Raw genomic sequence first — 14,526 nt, 5'->3', positions numbered from 1 at the left:
AACTCTGGTCTAAAGTTTTTAACTTCATTTCCACTCAGACTGCCACCTGTGAACATGTACCGTTTGGCCTCCCCCATCCCATAAAAAAATAACAATTATACATCATTAATCTCATTGTTTTTTATGTAAATGGAACATTCATAAATCCACATTTTCAACTCATAGCCCTCATTTCTCCCTCTTTGTCAGTGAGGTCAAACATTCTGACAGTAAGAAAGCCATTAAAACACGTGATCTGTGTGTTTTGTATGGGATCGTTGTGTTCAATAAAGTTTGTTGAAAGAAAACCACAGTGAGATCTTCTGATCCTGCTGATACCCGCCGCTCCGGTAGGGGGCAGCCTTCAGCAAAGATCATCTCTAAACTCGAACTCATCAAAGAAGACCGGAACCGTGGTGGAAGCGTGCGGTTGCTCCGGTATCAACGCCACTTTACTCGGTTCGTCCGTGGGGACGGGTTTAGGCTTTCCCGCGCTCGGTCTTAGCATCACGAGCGGCGGGGTTCGTCCGGTCACCAGCGGAGTCTGCACCCGCTCCCCGACTGATGAACGATCTGCGACGATGGCTGCCGCCGGGAAGACGACGGAGGTTCGAGCGCCGAGCCCGGAGGACGGACACGCCGCTCCGAGCCCGAGCCTGTCCAAGAGGCAGCAGAAGAAGCTGCTGAAGCAGCAGAAGTGGGAGGAGGAGCGGGACCTGCGGAAGTACGTAGCCTTTTTTGTAATAAACTTTATTAACAAATACTGAACATACAAAACGCCAAACACAAAACTCCACACTGTGCAGTTCGCCAGGAGAATGAACAAAAAACCATTAGTCAGGGATGGAGGCACTTGCTGCGCATGCGCCGCTCTGTGGCTGTCCTCAGCTGTTTTCATTCACGTTTTCATTCTGTGTGAGAAAAACCTGCAGGTCGTGTGATGTTTGAGGACATCAGGTTAATTTATGCTCAGACTGACAGCTGTGGAGAAAACCGGAACTAACTGTTTATTCACGAACTGCTCAGGTGAAACTAAACCCCAAAGACCTCTGATAAACAGCTAAGATGCTTTTTGATAATGTCTCTTTAGAATAAACTACTCACAATAAGATAGAGATATTAATTATTACATGAGTGCTTTTACTATTTGGCTTGAATGTTAATGCAATAGGCGTTCCACTCTCCCACAAGTTCTATATGGGGTTCTGGTTCAGGTCAGGGGTCATTGCTGACCAAACCTTACGAGGCCACGCCCACTTCCTGAAGTCCAGCCACGTGGTGGAGCATCATCATCCATGAACAGGAAGCTGGGGGTTTTCTGGTGGACTTCTATGATGTCTCTGAGATCAGAACCTGCAGGGACCGGACTGTCTACAAGAACCAAACGGGTTCTGCTCTGACTGGTGATGGCGGTCCAGACTGTTGCTCCTCCTCCTCCACCACAGAACCCCGGAGACCATGTTGACCTCTGCATATCGCTCACCCCGCCTCCTCCATCTACGCTGACCCCCATCATTTCTGCACGGTGACCCTCATCATCAGTGAACAGGACATTAGACGGTTGCTGCATCATCCAGGTCGCATGGTCTGTACTGCAGATGTTCACGGCGGTGTCTTGGTGTGGGTGGAGTCACCTGCAGCGGTCGTCTGTCATTCCAGTCAAAGGGGGGCAGTCGGTTCTGAATGGTTAGTCTGGAAACCCGAGCTGTGTGCAGCTGCAACTGTGTGGTGTTAGCTAAATCAGGTCAGAGGTCATAGGTTCTGGTCATGGTGGTGGTCTGTCTGTGTAGGGGGGCTCCTCTCCTGGGTCTGTCCCAAACTCTGACAGTAGTTCTGGGTCTGGATCCAAGTCTGCTGAAGACACTTGGGCCGCCTTTACACTGCAGGTCTAGATGCCCATATCCGATTTTCTGACTATATCCGATTTTTTTGACGACCCGCTTACATCATCTTTTAAGTGACCCGTATCTGATTTTTGCATTTACAGTGTACAATGCTGAAACTATCAAACGTAGACGTTCTGAGGACTACGTAGCAGTATTTCCGCATTCCGCGGACCTCCTTCGGACTTTTGTGACTGCGGTTGTCATTGAGGCAATGCGGCGACGAAGGAGGCGTTGCCTTGGGCGCTCCAGAGGGGATGCAAAGGGGATTAAAAAGGAGGGCTGCTCGGCTCTCTCTGAGTTTTGAATGAGGAAGTGTTTGCAGACGTTTTGCTGTACTAACAGTTTGATCCAAGTGTTGAACCTTTCCTGCGCAATGACTTCTCTTTTCCGACCGTAGTCAGAAACACACGGGAGATTTCCTCGGGGTTCACTTTTCCGTTCTGAACCCTCAGCCTCCAGAGTGGGTTAAGAAAGACTCCAAAACTTTTGGGGGAGACACCTTCTTTTTAATTTACGGTTCTCCGACACTCCCCCACTCCGCGCTTACACCCCCCCCTCTCTCTCCTTACACACACACGCAAGCACGCGCGTTCACACACATACATGCCCCCCAAAGAAATAAACGGCTTCTAGCCTGTTCCATAGCAACGGTGTCCCGCTTCATTAGTTACCGTTTGCGTCCGGACCGGACATAACAGCGGTTTCCAACTACGGTCTGAAGCCTGAGGCTGAAAGGTAACACGCTGACAGCAAAATCAGCACAAAAGCACCTTAATAAGTCATGTGATCTCAGTTGGTGGTGTCCTGAATTGACGTCACTGACGCACGACTCGCATCTACTTGGGAATATCCGATTTGTCTGCTTACATGGCACACCCAAATGCACATATCCGATTTGTTTCCGATTTATTTCCACATATGAGAGTGGCCTGTATCCGATCTGAGAAAATCGGAATCCATGCGCTTTTGTCCTGCTTACACGTTCACCGGTCATATCCGATCTGTGCCAAATGAGAGGAAAAAATCAGAATTGGGTCACTTGAACCATGCAGTGGAAATGCGGCCTAGGTGACGAGTTCACCTGAACTCCTGACTGTCTGCCACCAACCTGAAGGCGCTGTGGTTTCCTGCTGTTGCAGACAGAGGAGGAAGGAGAGGAAGCAGCTGCGTCGGCAGGAGAGGCAGCATCTGCAGGACGAGGACCAAGCCGACCATCACCACGCCAGGAAGCGCTTTCGCCGAGAGGCCACGCCCAGCTCGCTGAGGCTGGTGGTGGACTGCAGCTTCGACAGCCTCATGCTCGCCAAGGTAACGGCCGTGGAGCTGCTGTGGGCGCGCGGCGGCGCCAGCACTCACGTTGTCTCGTGTGGTCGCCCCACCAGGACGTTCAAAAGCTCCACAAACAAATCCAGCGGTGCTACGCTGAGAACAGGCGAGCGGCTCATCCCGTGCAGGTCGGTGGCGTCGCGTTATCCTGGTTTGAAATCCGGTTTCAGTCTGACGTGAAAAGCTGCTCTTCTTAGTTTTATCTGACCAGCATGGGAGGACAGCTGCAGCAGAGCATGGATGAGAAGGACGGAGGATGGGTGAACTGGAAGGTAACGTCACATGACAGGAGACACACGTATGACCTAGAGAACATGTGTAGAACCTCTGGGTCTGTCCTCTGGAGAACCTACACAGACACATTTAGATGCCATGTTTTAATGCCTAATTTTTGGTATTTAAAACTTTTTTATATTTAAAAATTTATTATTTTAGTTATTTAAGTTATTTTTATCTTTTAAACAATTTATAAATGTTTTACTTTTTTTTTTTTTTTAATATTTTATTTTATTTTTCTGTTTTTTTTTTTTTAATCTTTAACAGCAGAAGCTTCATTTAAATCTATCAAATTCTACTAGAATCATCCTGACAAACTGAGAATCACCACATTCCTCTGGACACGGTCAGAGCAGAGGACCAAGAGGTGGAAGATGACAAAGGAAGAGCGCTGTGTGTCGGTTAGGGAGGAGCAGAAACACTTTAGGAGATCAGAATGTTCTTCCAGATGACTGGACGTCTACCAAAGTGATGATGAAGACTGGGAGGAAGGAACTTGGTGTTTCATCTGAAAGGAAGAAGTTCAGGAGTTTGTTCAGAGCAAAAGGTTGATGAGAAAAAGTGGAGCACAGGAGAAGAGGGAGAAGGTGGAGGAGGCAAAGGTCAAAGAAAGGAGGAAGAGGTGGATCTGTACAGGTGAGACAGAGAAGCAGAGATGGAAGGATGATCAGCAGGTGAGGATGATGAAGGACAGAGGTTTGTTGACAGGTTCTACTGGTGTGATGGAAAGACAGAGCAGAACTTTGAAGATCTGATGAATCAGGAACACGATGGAGAACAGAGGAGAAGAGATGACTGTGGAGCTGGAAGGAGCAAAGATCAGCGAGGATGAAGAGTAGAAAGACAGTTGGAGGTCTGGAAGAGTTTAGGAGAGGAGGAAGAAGAGTTTCTGACTGCTGAACAAGAACAAGAAGAGGAGGAGGAATGGAGGAGAAATGTTCTGACTCCATTTTGAAGAAGAAGAAGGGAAACGAGCAGAGAAACTACAGATGAGCCGCAATGAATTATGGGAAAGAGGAGTGGATGCCAGATTGAAGTCAGAGGATCAACAGTTTGGTTTCCTGCAGAGAAGCACAGATGTTTGCTTTGAGGAGGTTTCTGGAGAAGGTCAGGAGGAGGAGGAGGTCTGGAGTGACAGAGAAGAAGTTTGGAGTTGTTCAGAGCTGGAAGACAGAAGTGAGATGTTTGTAGATGATGAAGAGGAGTTGAAGGAGGAGGTGGGACTGTTATCTAGTTACTATGATGATGGACAGACTGACAGAAGAGGTTAGACAGAAATCTCTGTGGATCATGATGTTTGCAGATGATGGTGTGATCTGTAGTGAGAGCAGGAAGCAGGTGGAGGAACATCTAGAGAGGTGGAGGTTTGATCAGGAATGAAGGTCAGCTGCAGCAGAACAGAGCATCTGTGTGTGAATGAGAGGGACTGAAGAGGAAGGTGGGCTTACAGGGAGCAGAAGGTGGAGGACTTTGGATCAACAGTCCTGAACAACAGAAAGTCTAGGAAAGAGGTGGAGGTGGGACTGCTGAAGTCATTTTTTAAGCAAATAAAAGCTTAAAGTTCAACTGCATTGAAGAATCATCTGAATGATTGAAACATCTACTGAAAGTTTCTCTGTCCACACATCAGAATCTGTGCGCCGTCATTGTGCGTTTGTCCCGTTTGTGTGCAGGACATCAGGATTCAGACGGAACATTACAGTGAAGTGATCGGCAAAGAGGACCTGGTGTACCTCACCTCGGACTCTCCCAACGTCCTGAAGGAGCTGGACCACAACAAGGCCTACGTGATCGGAGGCCTGGTGGACCACAACCACCACAAGGTCCGCCGGACCGCCACAGCCCGCCGTTCTCACGGACGCCGTCTAACGTGACGTGGTGTTTCTGCAGGGAATCACCTTTGAGAAAGCCAAGGAGCTGGGGATCGAACACGCCCAGCTGCCTCTCAGCGCCTTTGTCAGGATGAACAGCCGCAAGGTTCTGGCTGTCAACCACGGTACGACTCTGTTGTGACTGGTTCTAGAAGGACTGTGTTTCTGAAGCTGGCTCTCGTCTGCCTGCAGTCTTTGAGATCATCCTGGCGTTCCTGGAGAAGAGCAGCTGGCAGGACGCCTTCTTCACCGTCCTACCTCAGAGGAAAGGAGCCGTGGCCTTGAACCCGGCCGGAGACGAGAAGAATCAGGACAAAGATCAGGAATTCAGTTCAGACTCTGAACCCGACACTAAATCACTTGAAAGCTCAGAAAACGTCTCCTGAAAAAAAAACCCACACCTAAAACAGAGTCAAAGGTTTTGTGAAGACTGTTCTAAACCAGATTTGATTTGCTGGTCTTGTTTTGTTTTTTTAGTTATTTATTGGAATAGATGAAAGTCTCTTTGTTTCAGTAATGATTTTAATTTTTTTAAGCATCTTTTCACCAAAATCTGATTAATTTGACCCTGAGAGGCGAGTCTGCCGACGGTTGGCGTGTGAACAGAAGTAATGACGGCTCAATAAAGACACAGCTTCATCCTAAATACTGGTTAACGGTGGAATTCTTTTATTTATTCTGAATATCAAATGGAAGCACAAAGGAAAGAATCAGTCGTTTTAGAAACCGTTCAGACAAAAACACCTGAAAGGATCAGAAATGTTCTCTTCCAGTTAAAAACAACTGAAATAATTTTTTGAATAGGGATTAAAACGGTGCATTCAGCAGATTGAACAGATTTATAAAATCCTGTTTGAACTGTGTAGAGGTGAGGGATGTTTAGAGTAAAAAGATTGTGCCTCTAAATGAAGCTCAATGCTTTTCTTCTGCAGAAATCTGTCAACATCAGAACAAGCATCAAGGTCAGAGGTCAACCTGGAAGAAGATGCTCATTATTGAGGGATTCATCCTTTAGTACAGATTTATTTTTAATTAGAATAGTTAAATAAACGTGATAAACAGAAAGTGATGAATATCTTGGAAAAGAAGGAAAAATCTTAACTCTCACCCATAATCCAACTATTTTATGCTCACATTTTGACACAATAAACATATTCACCTAAACAAAATCTAGAAAAAAAGCTCAAACTTTTTTTCAAGTGTTCATTGTCCCATTAAGCCTCTCATTTTCTAATGTATTTAAACTTTTTCTGTTTGTCCTTTTTTTTTCATTGTGTCACATTTTTCCTCATTTTCTATCCTTTCCTATTCCAAAACAAATGCTCAAACCTTTAGAGGTTATCATTTCTATTTTTTTTAGTAATTCTTTTCTTTTTTTTAATAAACAGTTTTTGTATGTAGTTTCTTTTACCACAGACACTCAGATGAGATCAAACCACGTGATCTTTTGGTTGATGCAAGTATTACAATGAATATTAAAGAGCAAACGTGTCCAGAAGAATCTGGAGCTTTTGGCTGCTGAAAGACGTTCCGTGTTTCACAGGATGTCATTTCTGCATCAAACACCAAAAACTGCTGGAGACGGTTTGTTCCCGACAGGATTTGGAGGAAAGGCTGAGTGTGAGCCAAACATTTATGATTAAGATGAAAGAAGTTTATTTTTGAACAATGCACCAAATGTACTCCACCAATCAATTCATCCTAAAATACATGAAAACAATTCACCCTAACTGTACCAGTCAACCATCTTTTTTGTACTGAAAGTAATTTTTTTTTTTTTGGAAAGTGTTTACAATTCAGCAAAGAACATCTTCACCCCAACTTCACTCTGAAATGTGAACATATAATTTTTGGCTTTCAGAGAAGAAATATGGACTCAAAGAAAAACTCATAATTAATCTTATACTTGGCAAATTTTATATCCATAAACACAAATTCTTATCATCTCCTATATTCTTCTCCATATTAATCAATCAAATTGAAATGCATTTCAGTACTATCTCTAAAAGCCTTAATCAGACAGCTGTACGTCTATATTCAATGTTTCTGTGTATACATGTTCTATGTTTGCTCTGCTGGCATATTAAATTTAATTTAGTAAAACAGTGTTTTGTACTATTTTTTATCTATATATTTTATTGTGTTTTGTACTGTATTTACTTCAATTTTGGCGCAGGTCCAAACCGGAAGTCTATAGATCAGAATCAGAATCTTTTATTGTCATTATGCTGTGCACAGTAAAAAAATTTTCAACAGCTCTCTTCCGATAAATATTATCATATTTATTACATAGATAATTCTAAAAACCGTTCAGTAACAAAAAAAAACAAATAAAAAATTGATGGAGCAACATTTGCTTTGAAATAAACTGTTGGAGACTGAAAAGCTGCTCAAATCAGTTTTTTCCTTCCGAACAAAGCCTGTTTTCCTTTAGCTAGAAAAAGAAAGGACGTAACTTTTATCCTTTTCCAGGTTATCTCGCGGCACTGGAAACCGGAAGTGGACGTTACCGTGGTAACGGGAAGACGCCCAACAGCGCGGTTCTCAGTCGGCTTTCTGCACCATGATCCCAGGGCTTCAAAGAGCCTTTAAAGTGCGCGTTGAAATCAAGTTCAGAGCGGTAAGAAAGCTCTTCTTCTTTAAAAAAAAAAAGTTTTTTTTGTGCCAAACTTCAGCTTTCAAACTGATCATTCGAGGGTCACGTGACCTCATCTATGATTCAGACCTGATCTGACCAGGATGTGTTTGCTGTCCTGCACACAGCTGGAGCACATCTGCAGTGTTTAATCTCATGCACAAGGAAGAGGGTTTGAACATGCGTGCTCCTTGTTCATGTCCAGGTCTCATGTCCTGGAGTCCATCTTCCCGCCAAAGAAGACGTTTATCTGAGCGTGTTTGTCACGGGTCAGTACCACCAGTCCGAATGCCTCCCTGCTGTCTTCCCGCTGCTGTTCCAGGAGAAGATGACCTTTGAGAAGGTAGGAAGTCCAGTTTGTCCCTGAACTCAACACTGAGAGACTCACACAACTTGATGGTCAGACTCTTCCAAATCCACCCAGCCTGCCGACCATCACACCTTCAGTGTTTAACTATAGAAAGAGACATTTTACAAACGAATACAGCGTTCATCTGATGAGTGTCAGAAAGAAGACGCATGAAACTGGAATTTTAAACTCTGCTTTCTTTAAAAAACACAGATTTTCAGGTATGCCTTTGATCCTGGAGATGTGGCTGTGATGCTGGAGCGTAAGTCACTTTCCATCCTCTTCTTTAAATGCATCGCTGCTCTATCTCTGAGCAGTCAGACTACCGTAACCCTTGGTCTATCCTAGGCACTTTACCATTGGGAGTGGGGTCATCTAGACCCACTAGACAGAGCTCTGAACCTTTTTTCTTCAATGATTTGTGATCTTCACTGGTGTCCATGGATTACATGAAATCTTTCCACCTTTATCCACCTTTGTCATGGTAGGGAGAACACCTCAATGCAAGGGTGGGGTCATTTTGACCCCATAAGATAGCACAAGGGCTAGAGGAGGGTGTTGTGAATCAACCATGACGTTGATGCAGGCATCTGATGGTAATGATCTGTTTTTTGACGATCCAATTCTTCTCCATCCCTCGTTTTTATTCATGAGTTTCAGATAAGGGAAAAGGCTTCTTTCTGTAATGACTCTGTTTTTGTGAACACAACATGAATTTGTCATCCTTGGTCCTGAGATCCAACAACACTTCTAATCTCTCCACAGATGAAACCGTCAGAGTAGAACTGGTCCAGCTGATCCCTCCAGGTGAGCTATGAGTCTAACATCTGTTAGCGTTGTAGCATCACAGTTTCATCACAATAGCAAACACAAACCCAATTGTGTATCATGATAAATGACCGTATTCTTAGTAAAGTGAGCATTGCTCAAAGGCAGCAGACTAGCACTGAGTATCTGATGCTGCATTTTCAGGAGGAACGGTGAGGTTACAGAGGAGGTTTAGGGTCAACAGGCCAGAACCAGAGAGTGTAGGAAGAGGCGTCTGCAGGCAGGCTGGAACGGGTGGAGTGGTTCGTTTGCAGAGCCTTTTGTGATGTTGGGAACACTAGACTGGCTTTTGTGTTTTTAGCTTAGCTCTGGTGAGTGCCGGTTTATGGAGGACCTTCTGGAACAGCCTGTACTTCCTGGGTTTCTCAGATTTTCAAGTGGGTTAGGGTTCAGTGAAATAAAATGACACAGTCTTTCTTTCAGCGGGACACCTTCTGGCCAGCTTTGAAGAAAACACCAGAAATTTTTTATTCCCAGAACCCAAACTGGTTCCCCCCTTTTCTGGACTGGACCGAGAGGCTCTGATGGTGCGAGCACCGTACTTCCCAGTAGGTCCTAAATTTGGGTCTCATCAAGCACGTTCACTTTTAGTACTTTGTAGAAATGAGTCTTTTCCAAACTTGGAATCTCATTTAGTTCATCAAACACATTTCAATTCTGTAAGTTAGCAAAAAAGTTCTCACTTGTATCTTCTGCTAATTTTCTGAAAGTCCCTTTTTGTGTTTTCTTTAGGGCATCGCTCCACGGCTGGAGTTTTCTACCAAAACCAGCATCACCCAGTGTTTACCTGACTCAGAAACCAGCATTTACCCCAATGTGCTCATGGTAACACAACTCAGTTCAAGCTGGCAGTGGTCCGAATGAAAGCCGACCCGTTCTAAAGAACCAGATGCAGGACGACTTTTCTGCTCTGTGTTTGAAGAGGCCAGAGACACACAGGAAACGCTGTCCCTCCAGGAGGCGAAGGATGGCTTCTCCAGAAGGGAAACCCCCCCAGACTCACCGAGGGAGGCGAGCCGGCAGCGCCGACCCACACAGCACTGCCAGGCGCCAGTCCCTGTCCCCTCTGAGACGGAGAACCGGTTGGAAAACCAACACCTCTCAGCCTGTGAGTCCCACTACAGACTCAGCTCTGTTTACATGGAAATGGTTGACTTTATCACAGTTTGAACGCCAACATGTGATTAACACTTAAAAAACAGCAGGGGAGTTTTTTTTTTTTACAAACAAATACATTATCAGAACAGCAAATATCCATTTGAAGCTTTCGGTTGTTTTCTGAAGTAAACATAAAATACATTTTATGAGCTGTGAACAAAGACGTTGGAGACTATTTGTCCATCATCAAACACAGCAAAGACTCTGGAAAAAGACAAGAGGGTACAGCGGACAGACATGAAGGCAGTCGGGTCACGTTGTGGAGTTTGTCTCCGTGTTTTTCTTCAGCTTCATGTCTCATGTTTTCACTTCAGGCGTGCTCACCTGCATCTTTGCTCTGCCTCCTCCTCTTTTTGAAATAATACAGATTGACTGCAGATATTTCAAAATGTTCAACCATGTCGATGCAGGCGAACACATGTTTCTGAGCAAACATGAATCATACAGGTGTTTTTATGCCTCCGGCAGCAGAATCTGATCTGACGGACAGGATGGTGATGGAGAACCAACCAGACATTGTAGTGGTGGATAAAGAACAGAGGAAAGCCGTTGTGATGGATGTGGCAGTGCCAAGCGATGGGAACATCAGGAAAGAAGGGACATGAGAAACTGGAGAAATACCAGGGACTCAGAGAAGAACTGGAGAAAGCCTGGAAAGTGAAGGTGACAGTGGTGCCTGTGGTAATTGGAGCACTCGGGTCAGTAACCCCCAAGCTGGAGGAGTGGCTACAACAGATACCTGGAAAGACCTCAGACCTCTCAGTCCAGAAAAGAACAGGAACAGCTAAGGTACTGCGCAGGACCCTCAAGCTCCCAGGCCTCTGGTAGAGGACCCGAGCTTGGAGGAGAAACCACCACGGAGGGGGAGAAGAACATTTGAACTGTCCAAGGACACCAGAGACAAGATTTCAGACCTGAATCAGACTGAGATGAACCTATCGGCATTAAGCAGAAGCTTGGAGAGCAGAGATCAGCTGTTGGAGCAAATATTAGAAAATGGAAGTAAAACCGGATCACAGTTTATCTCCCTTCACCTGGTGGAGAACAAATGATTTGGAGAACGGTAAGAAAAGAGACCAGAACCAGACCAGAGCCCCAACTCTAACCAGAGACACACAGGAGGAACTGGTCAATGACCACAAAGGTTACCATAGCAACACACCGGGTCGTCATGGACTCAAGTCCTGCTGAGCTCCAGAGGTCACCCTGTTTAAGCCAGCAGATGTCCGGACCCGTCTGAAGTTCTCCAGAGACCATCTGGATGATCCAGAGGAGGAACTGGTAGATGGTCATGTGAGTTATATTCCAATTACAGCATACCTACTGTGAAGCATGGGGGTGGAAGCATCATGGTATGGCTGCTTTTCTGCAAAAGGGGTCAGGGCGACTGATCTGTGTAAAGGACAGGAGGAATGGATCCATGAGTGGTGATATTTTGGATAAAGACCTTCCATCAGTGAGAACCTTGATGATGAAACACGTCTAGATCTTCCAGCAGGATGACGATCCCAAACTCATCGCTTGGACGACACAAAAAGCATGTCAGGGTTCTGGGGGGGTTTAGCCAATCTCTGGACCTCAATCCAGTAGATGATCTGTGGAGTGCTGCCCAACAACAGCCCCAAAACCTCATTTTCATTCTGACTCACAGCTGACTCTAAGATGAGCAGCCAAAGACCAAAGTCATCTTTTTAAGTGGAGTAATATGCATAAACGGTGTCTGACAAATACCCTTGTTGCCCCACTATGTACACATGGTTGCCTGTCTTTTAAGCCAGCAGGGGGCAGAGAAGAGCTGTAAGATCAGCTTCCAGTCAGCGAATCTGCCCACATTCCAGTTGACTTTCCAAAAACTCTGCTGTCTGATGGACATTCGTTTAACGGACGTCAAATTTCAGAGATGTGACGAGATATAATGTTCAAGACTCAGGTGAATGGAGTTTCCAGCCCCCCCTCACCTTTCAAAGCTCAGAAATGTGTTTTCAGAAATGCTGTTTCCTCGTTGGATCGGACATTTATGGTTATATAGCTCTGCCTGCCTGACCCAGAACTCTCTAACAGAAAACAACACCATGCATTTAGTGCTCTGGAACTAACCGTCATAAAGATTAATGATCAGATTTCTGAGTTTCTTATCTCGTTATATTTCTTTATCTTGTTTTAATCTTCAACTGAAAATCCTCCATGTCTGCACTGTCAATAGTGGACCTGACGCACACATTACAGAGAGATTAGATCCAATCTAATCACAGAAGGATTCATTTTATGAAATGCAGGTTAGATGTTTCTAGACTTTTATGATGTGCCTTCAGTGTTAGTATTTTGTCTGTAACAGTCTCTGCAGCTGTTTTCACTCTTTCAATGCATTTAGATCATTGATCAGGACATTTGTCCTCACGTTTACGTGTTCATCAGTGTCATGCGTGGACTCAGAGGAGGTAAATAAACTCTCTTCCTGCTTGTTTTGCTAGGCAGGACAAATTCCACAGGAGGATTCTGGCTCTTTGGGACGGTTCGGGTCTGCGGGGACAGAGTACAGTCCCGACCCTTCGGCGCTGTTGTGGCCCAACAGAAAACCCCCTGGGTAGGCTGGCAGGTTTGAATCTTCACTGGTTCGCCTCGTGAAAACCTCGTTCTTCATCGTCTGTTTGATTGTCTAGATCTGAGTCCAGATCTCACAGAGTCTGGGAGGAGGTTCACGAGCGTGTTCGGGGGCTCCTCACCACGCCAAGAGCTGTGCGCCGACTGATCTACGTAAGAACTATGACAGAGATGCACACGTGGCTCTCAGCGGCTTCTCATACTGAACTTATGACCCGGTTACATGTTGAGACGAAAGCTGTTCTGCCTGTGTTTACATGTGAGATCAGGTCACAGAAAATGCATGCTGGGTCAGATGACCTCTGATGTGTTATCAAGACGAGTTAAACTAGAAGGAGCCGCAGTTCCAGAAGAAACTGCAGGGTTGATGCTTTATTGCTGAATGAAAATGAAACTTAAAGCATAATAATTGGTAAATAATAAAGTGAAAAAAGCACAATAACATAAAAGATATGTTTGTGAAAAATGCCAGAGCCGGGTATCGAACCAGCGAGCTTCTGCACCAAAGATTCCCTATGGATTTCAATGGAAGCAGAAATCCTGGAATATTTGGAAAAGTTGAAGGATTTGAATGACCAAAAGTCAAAGCTGCAAAAAGCTGAAAGAGCTGAACATTTGAATAGTTGAATGGTTAAAATAGATGAAAAATTGTAGGAGGTAAACGGGAAAAAATGATGGAAGATACTAGAATAAAGAAAGAGAAACAGGAAAACACTGGATTACAATGTTTGATAAATTGTCTCTATGTAACGTTTTAGCAGTGAACGTTTAACTGACACTGTTGTTGTTTTTAGGGAGCGTCAGTCTCAGAGGTTGACGAGGTTCTGGCCAGGAGATCCGTGTCTCCAGATCTACAGTAACGTCCTCTGCAGCTTTGCCTGTTTGGACTCAGGCTGATGCTTTAGAAGTGACAGTAAAAGATTCGGTACATAAATGTTACCTCTGCACCAATTCCTCATGTGGCCTTTTTCTGCTCAATCTGCTCATTAAAGAAAATAAAAACTATAGTCCAATATGCCAAACTTGAAGAACTTTTTTGTTGGAAACATCTTTTTTCCACATAGGAAGGCATTTTCCATCTTTTTCTAAATTTTCTTTATGACATTTTGCTCTGTTGTATTGTTCCGAATAATCCACATTTCCCTAACCGCTCAGTCAAGCCTGACCTTCTGCAGGAAAACTCACAAAAAGCTGCAAACATCTGTGGTGCAGCAAAAACCAAAACATGCATCTGAAAATCCTCACATTCTTTGACTGAAAGTTCTGAGTTCTTGACTTAAACACTTTTGCAGGATTGTTATTTGTGTTTCACTTCCAGGATCAATGCAGCCGCCTTCTGAAGTCTTTCTTCTAACTTGAACAACGGTAACAGTTTTTATTTTATTTTATTTTATTTTCATATACTTTATTTATCCCTCAATGGGGAAATTCTTCTCTGCATTTGACCCATCCCCTGGGGGAGTGGTGAGCTGCAACTGAACTGCGCTTGGGAGGCCTTGCCTAAGGACCCTCACTAAGTGATGTTAACTGCTCGTCATTGATATGATAATTGTCCCCAGTGCCATTGTTTCTTCCCCCCGGGAATCGAACCCTGGATTCCTGCATGGTAGCCGCTCA

General features: G+C 44.7%; 2 protein-coding genes across 4 annotated transcripts; both read left to right on the top strand.

Annotated features, from left to right (window-relative positions):
• Positions 1 to 161: 161 nt before the first annotated feature.
• trmt10a (tRNA methyltransferase 10A) lies at positions 162 to 5,984 on the top strand. The gene is made up of 7 exons (XM_011487797.3): positions 162 to 703; positions 3,005 to 3,173; positions 3,248 to 3,319; positions 3,389 to 3,463; positions 5,141 to 5,290; positions 5,358 to 5,463; positions 5,531 to 5,984. The coding sequence occupies exons 1-7, from the start codon at positions 561 to 563 to the stop codon at positions 5,722 to 5,724; spliced, it is 909 nt and encodes a 302-aa protein (XP_011486099.1). The 5' UTR covers positions 162 to 560; the 3' UTR covers positions 5,725 to 5,984.
• A 118-nt stretch (positions 5,985 to 6,102) lies between these two features.
• Positions 6,103 to 13,924, top strand: spata6l (spermatogenesis associated 6 like). Of its 3 annotated transcripts, none has more exons than XM_020711844.1 (10): positions 6,103 to 7,958; positions 8,179 to 8,316; positions 8,536 to 8,584; positions 9,088 to 9,129; positions 9,628 to 9,698; positions 9,883 to 9,975; positions 10,073 to 10,258; positions 12,780 to 12,892; positions 12,969 to 13,062; positions 13,704 to 13,924. In XM_020711844.1, the coding sequence occupies exons 1-10, from the start codon at positions 7,902 to 7,904 to the stop codon at positions 13,767 to 13,769; spliced, it is 909 nt and encodes a 302-aa protein (XP_020567503.1). In that variant the 5' UTR covers positions 6,103 to 7,901; the 3' UTR covers positions 13,770 to 13,924. The 3 variants fall into 3 exon arrangements, with proteins under 3 accessions (XP_020567503.1, XP_004080145.1, XP_023821542.1); XM_004080097.3 differs by having other exon boundaries at positions 9,574 to 9,698; XM_023965774.1 differs by lacking the exon at positions 6,103 to 7,958 and adding an exon at positions 8,811 to 8,918 and having other exon boundaries at positions 8,275 to 8,316; positions 9,574 to 9,698.
• The last annotated feature ends 602 nt before the right edge of the window (positions 13,925 to 14,526 follow it).

Source organism: Oryzias latipes, chromosome 18 (genome assembly GCF_002234675.1).
Source record: "Oryzias latipes chromosome 18, ASM223467v1".
In the NCBI taxonomy this organism is placed as follows: domain Eukaryota; kingdom Metazoa; phylum Chordata; class Actinopteri; order Beloniformes; family Adrianichthyidae; genus Oryzias; species Oryzias latipes.
The sequence above is the reverse complement of the archived record's forward strand: the minus strand, read 5'-3'. Positions and strand labels throughout refer to the sequence as shown.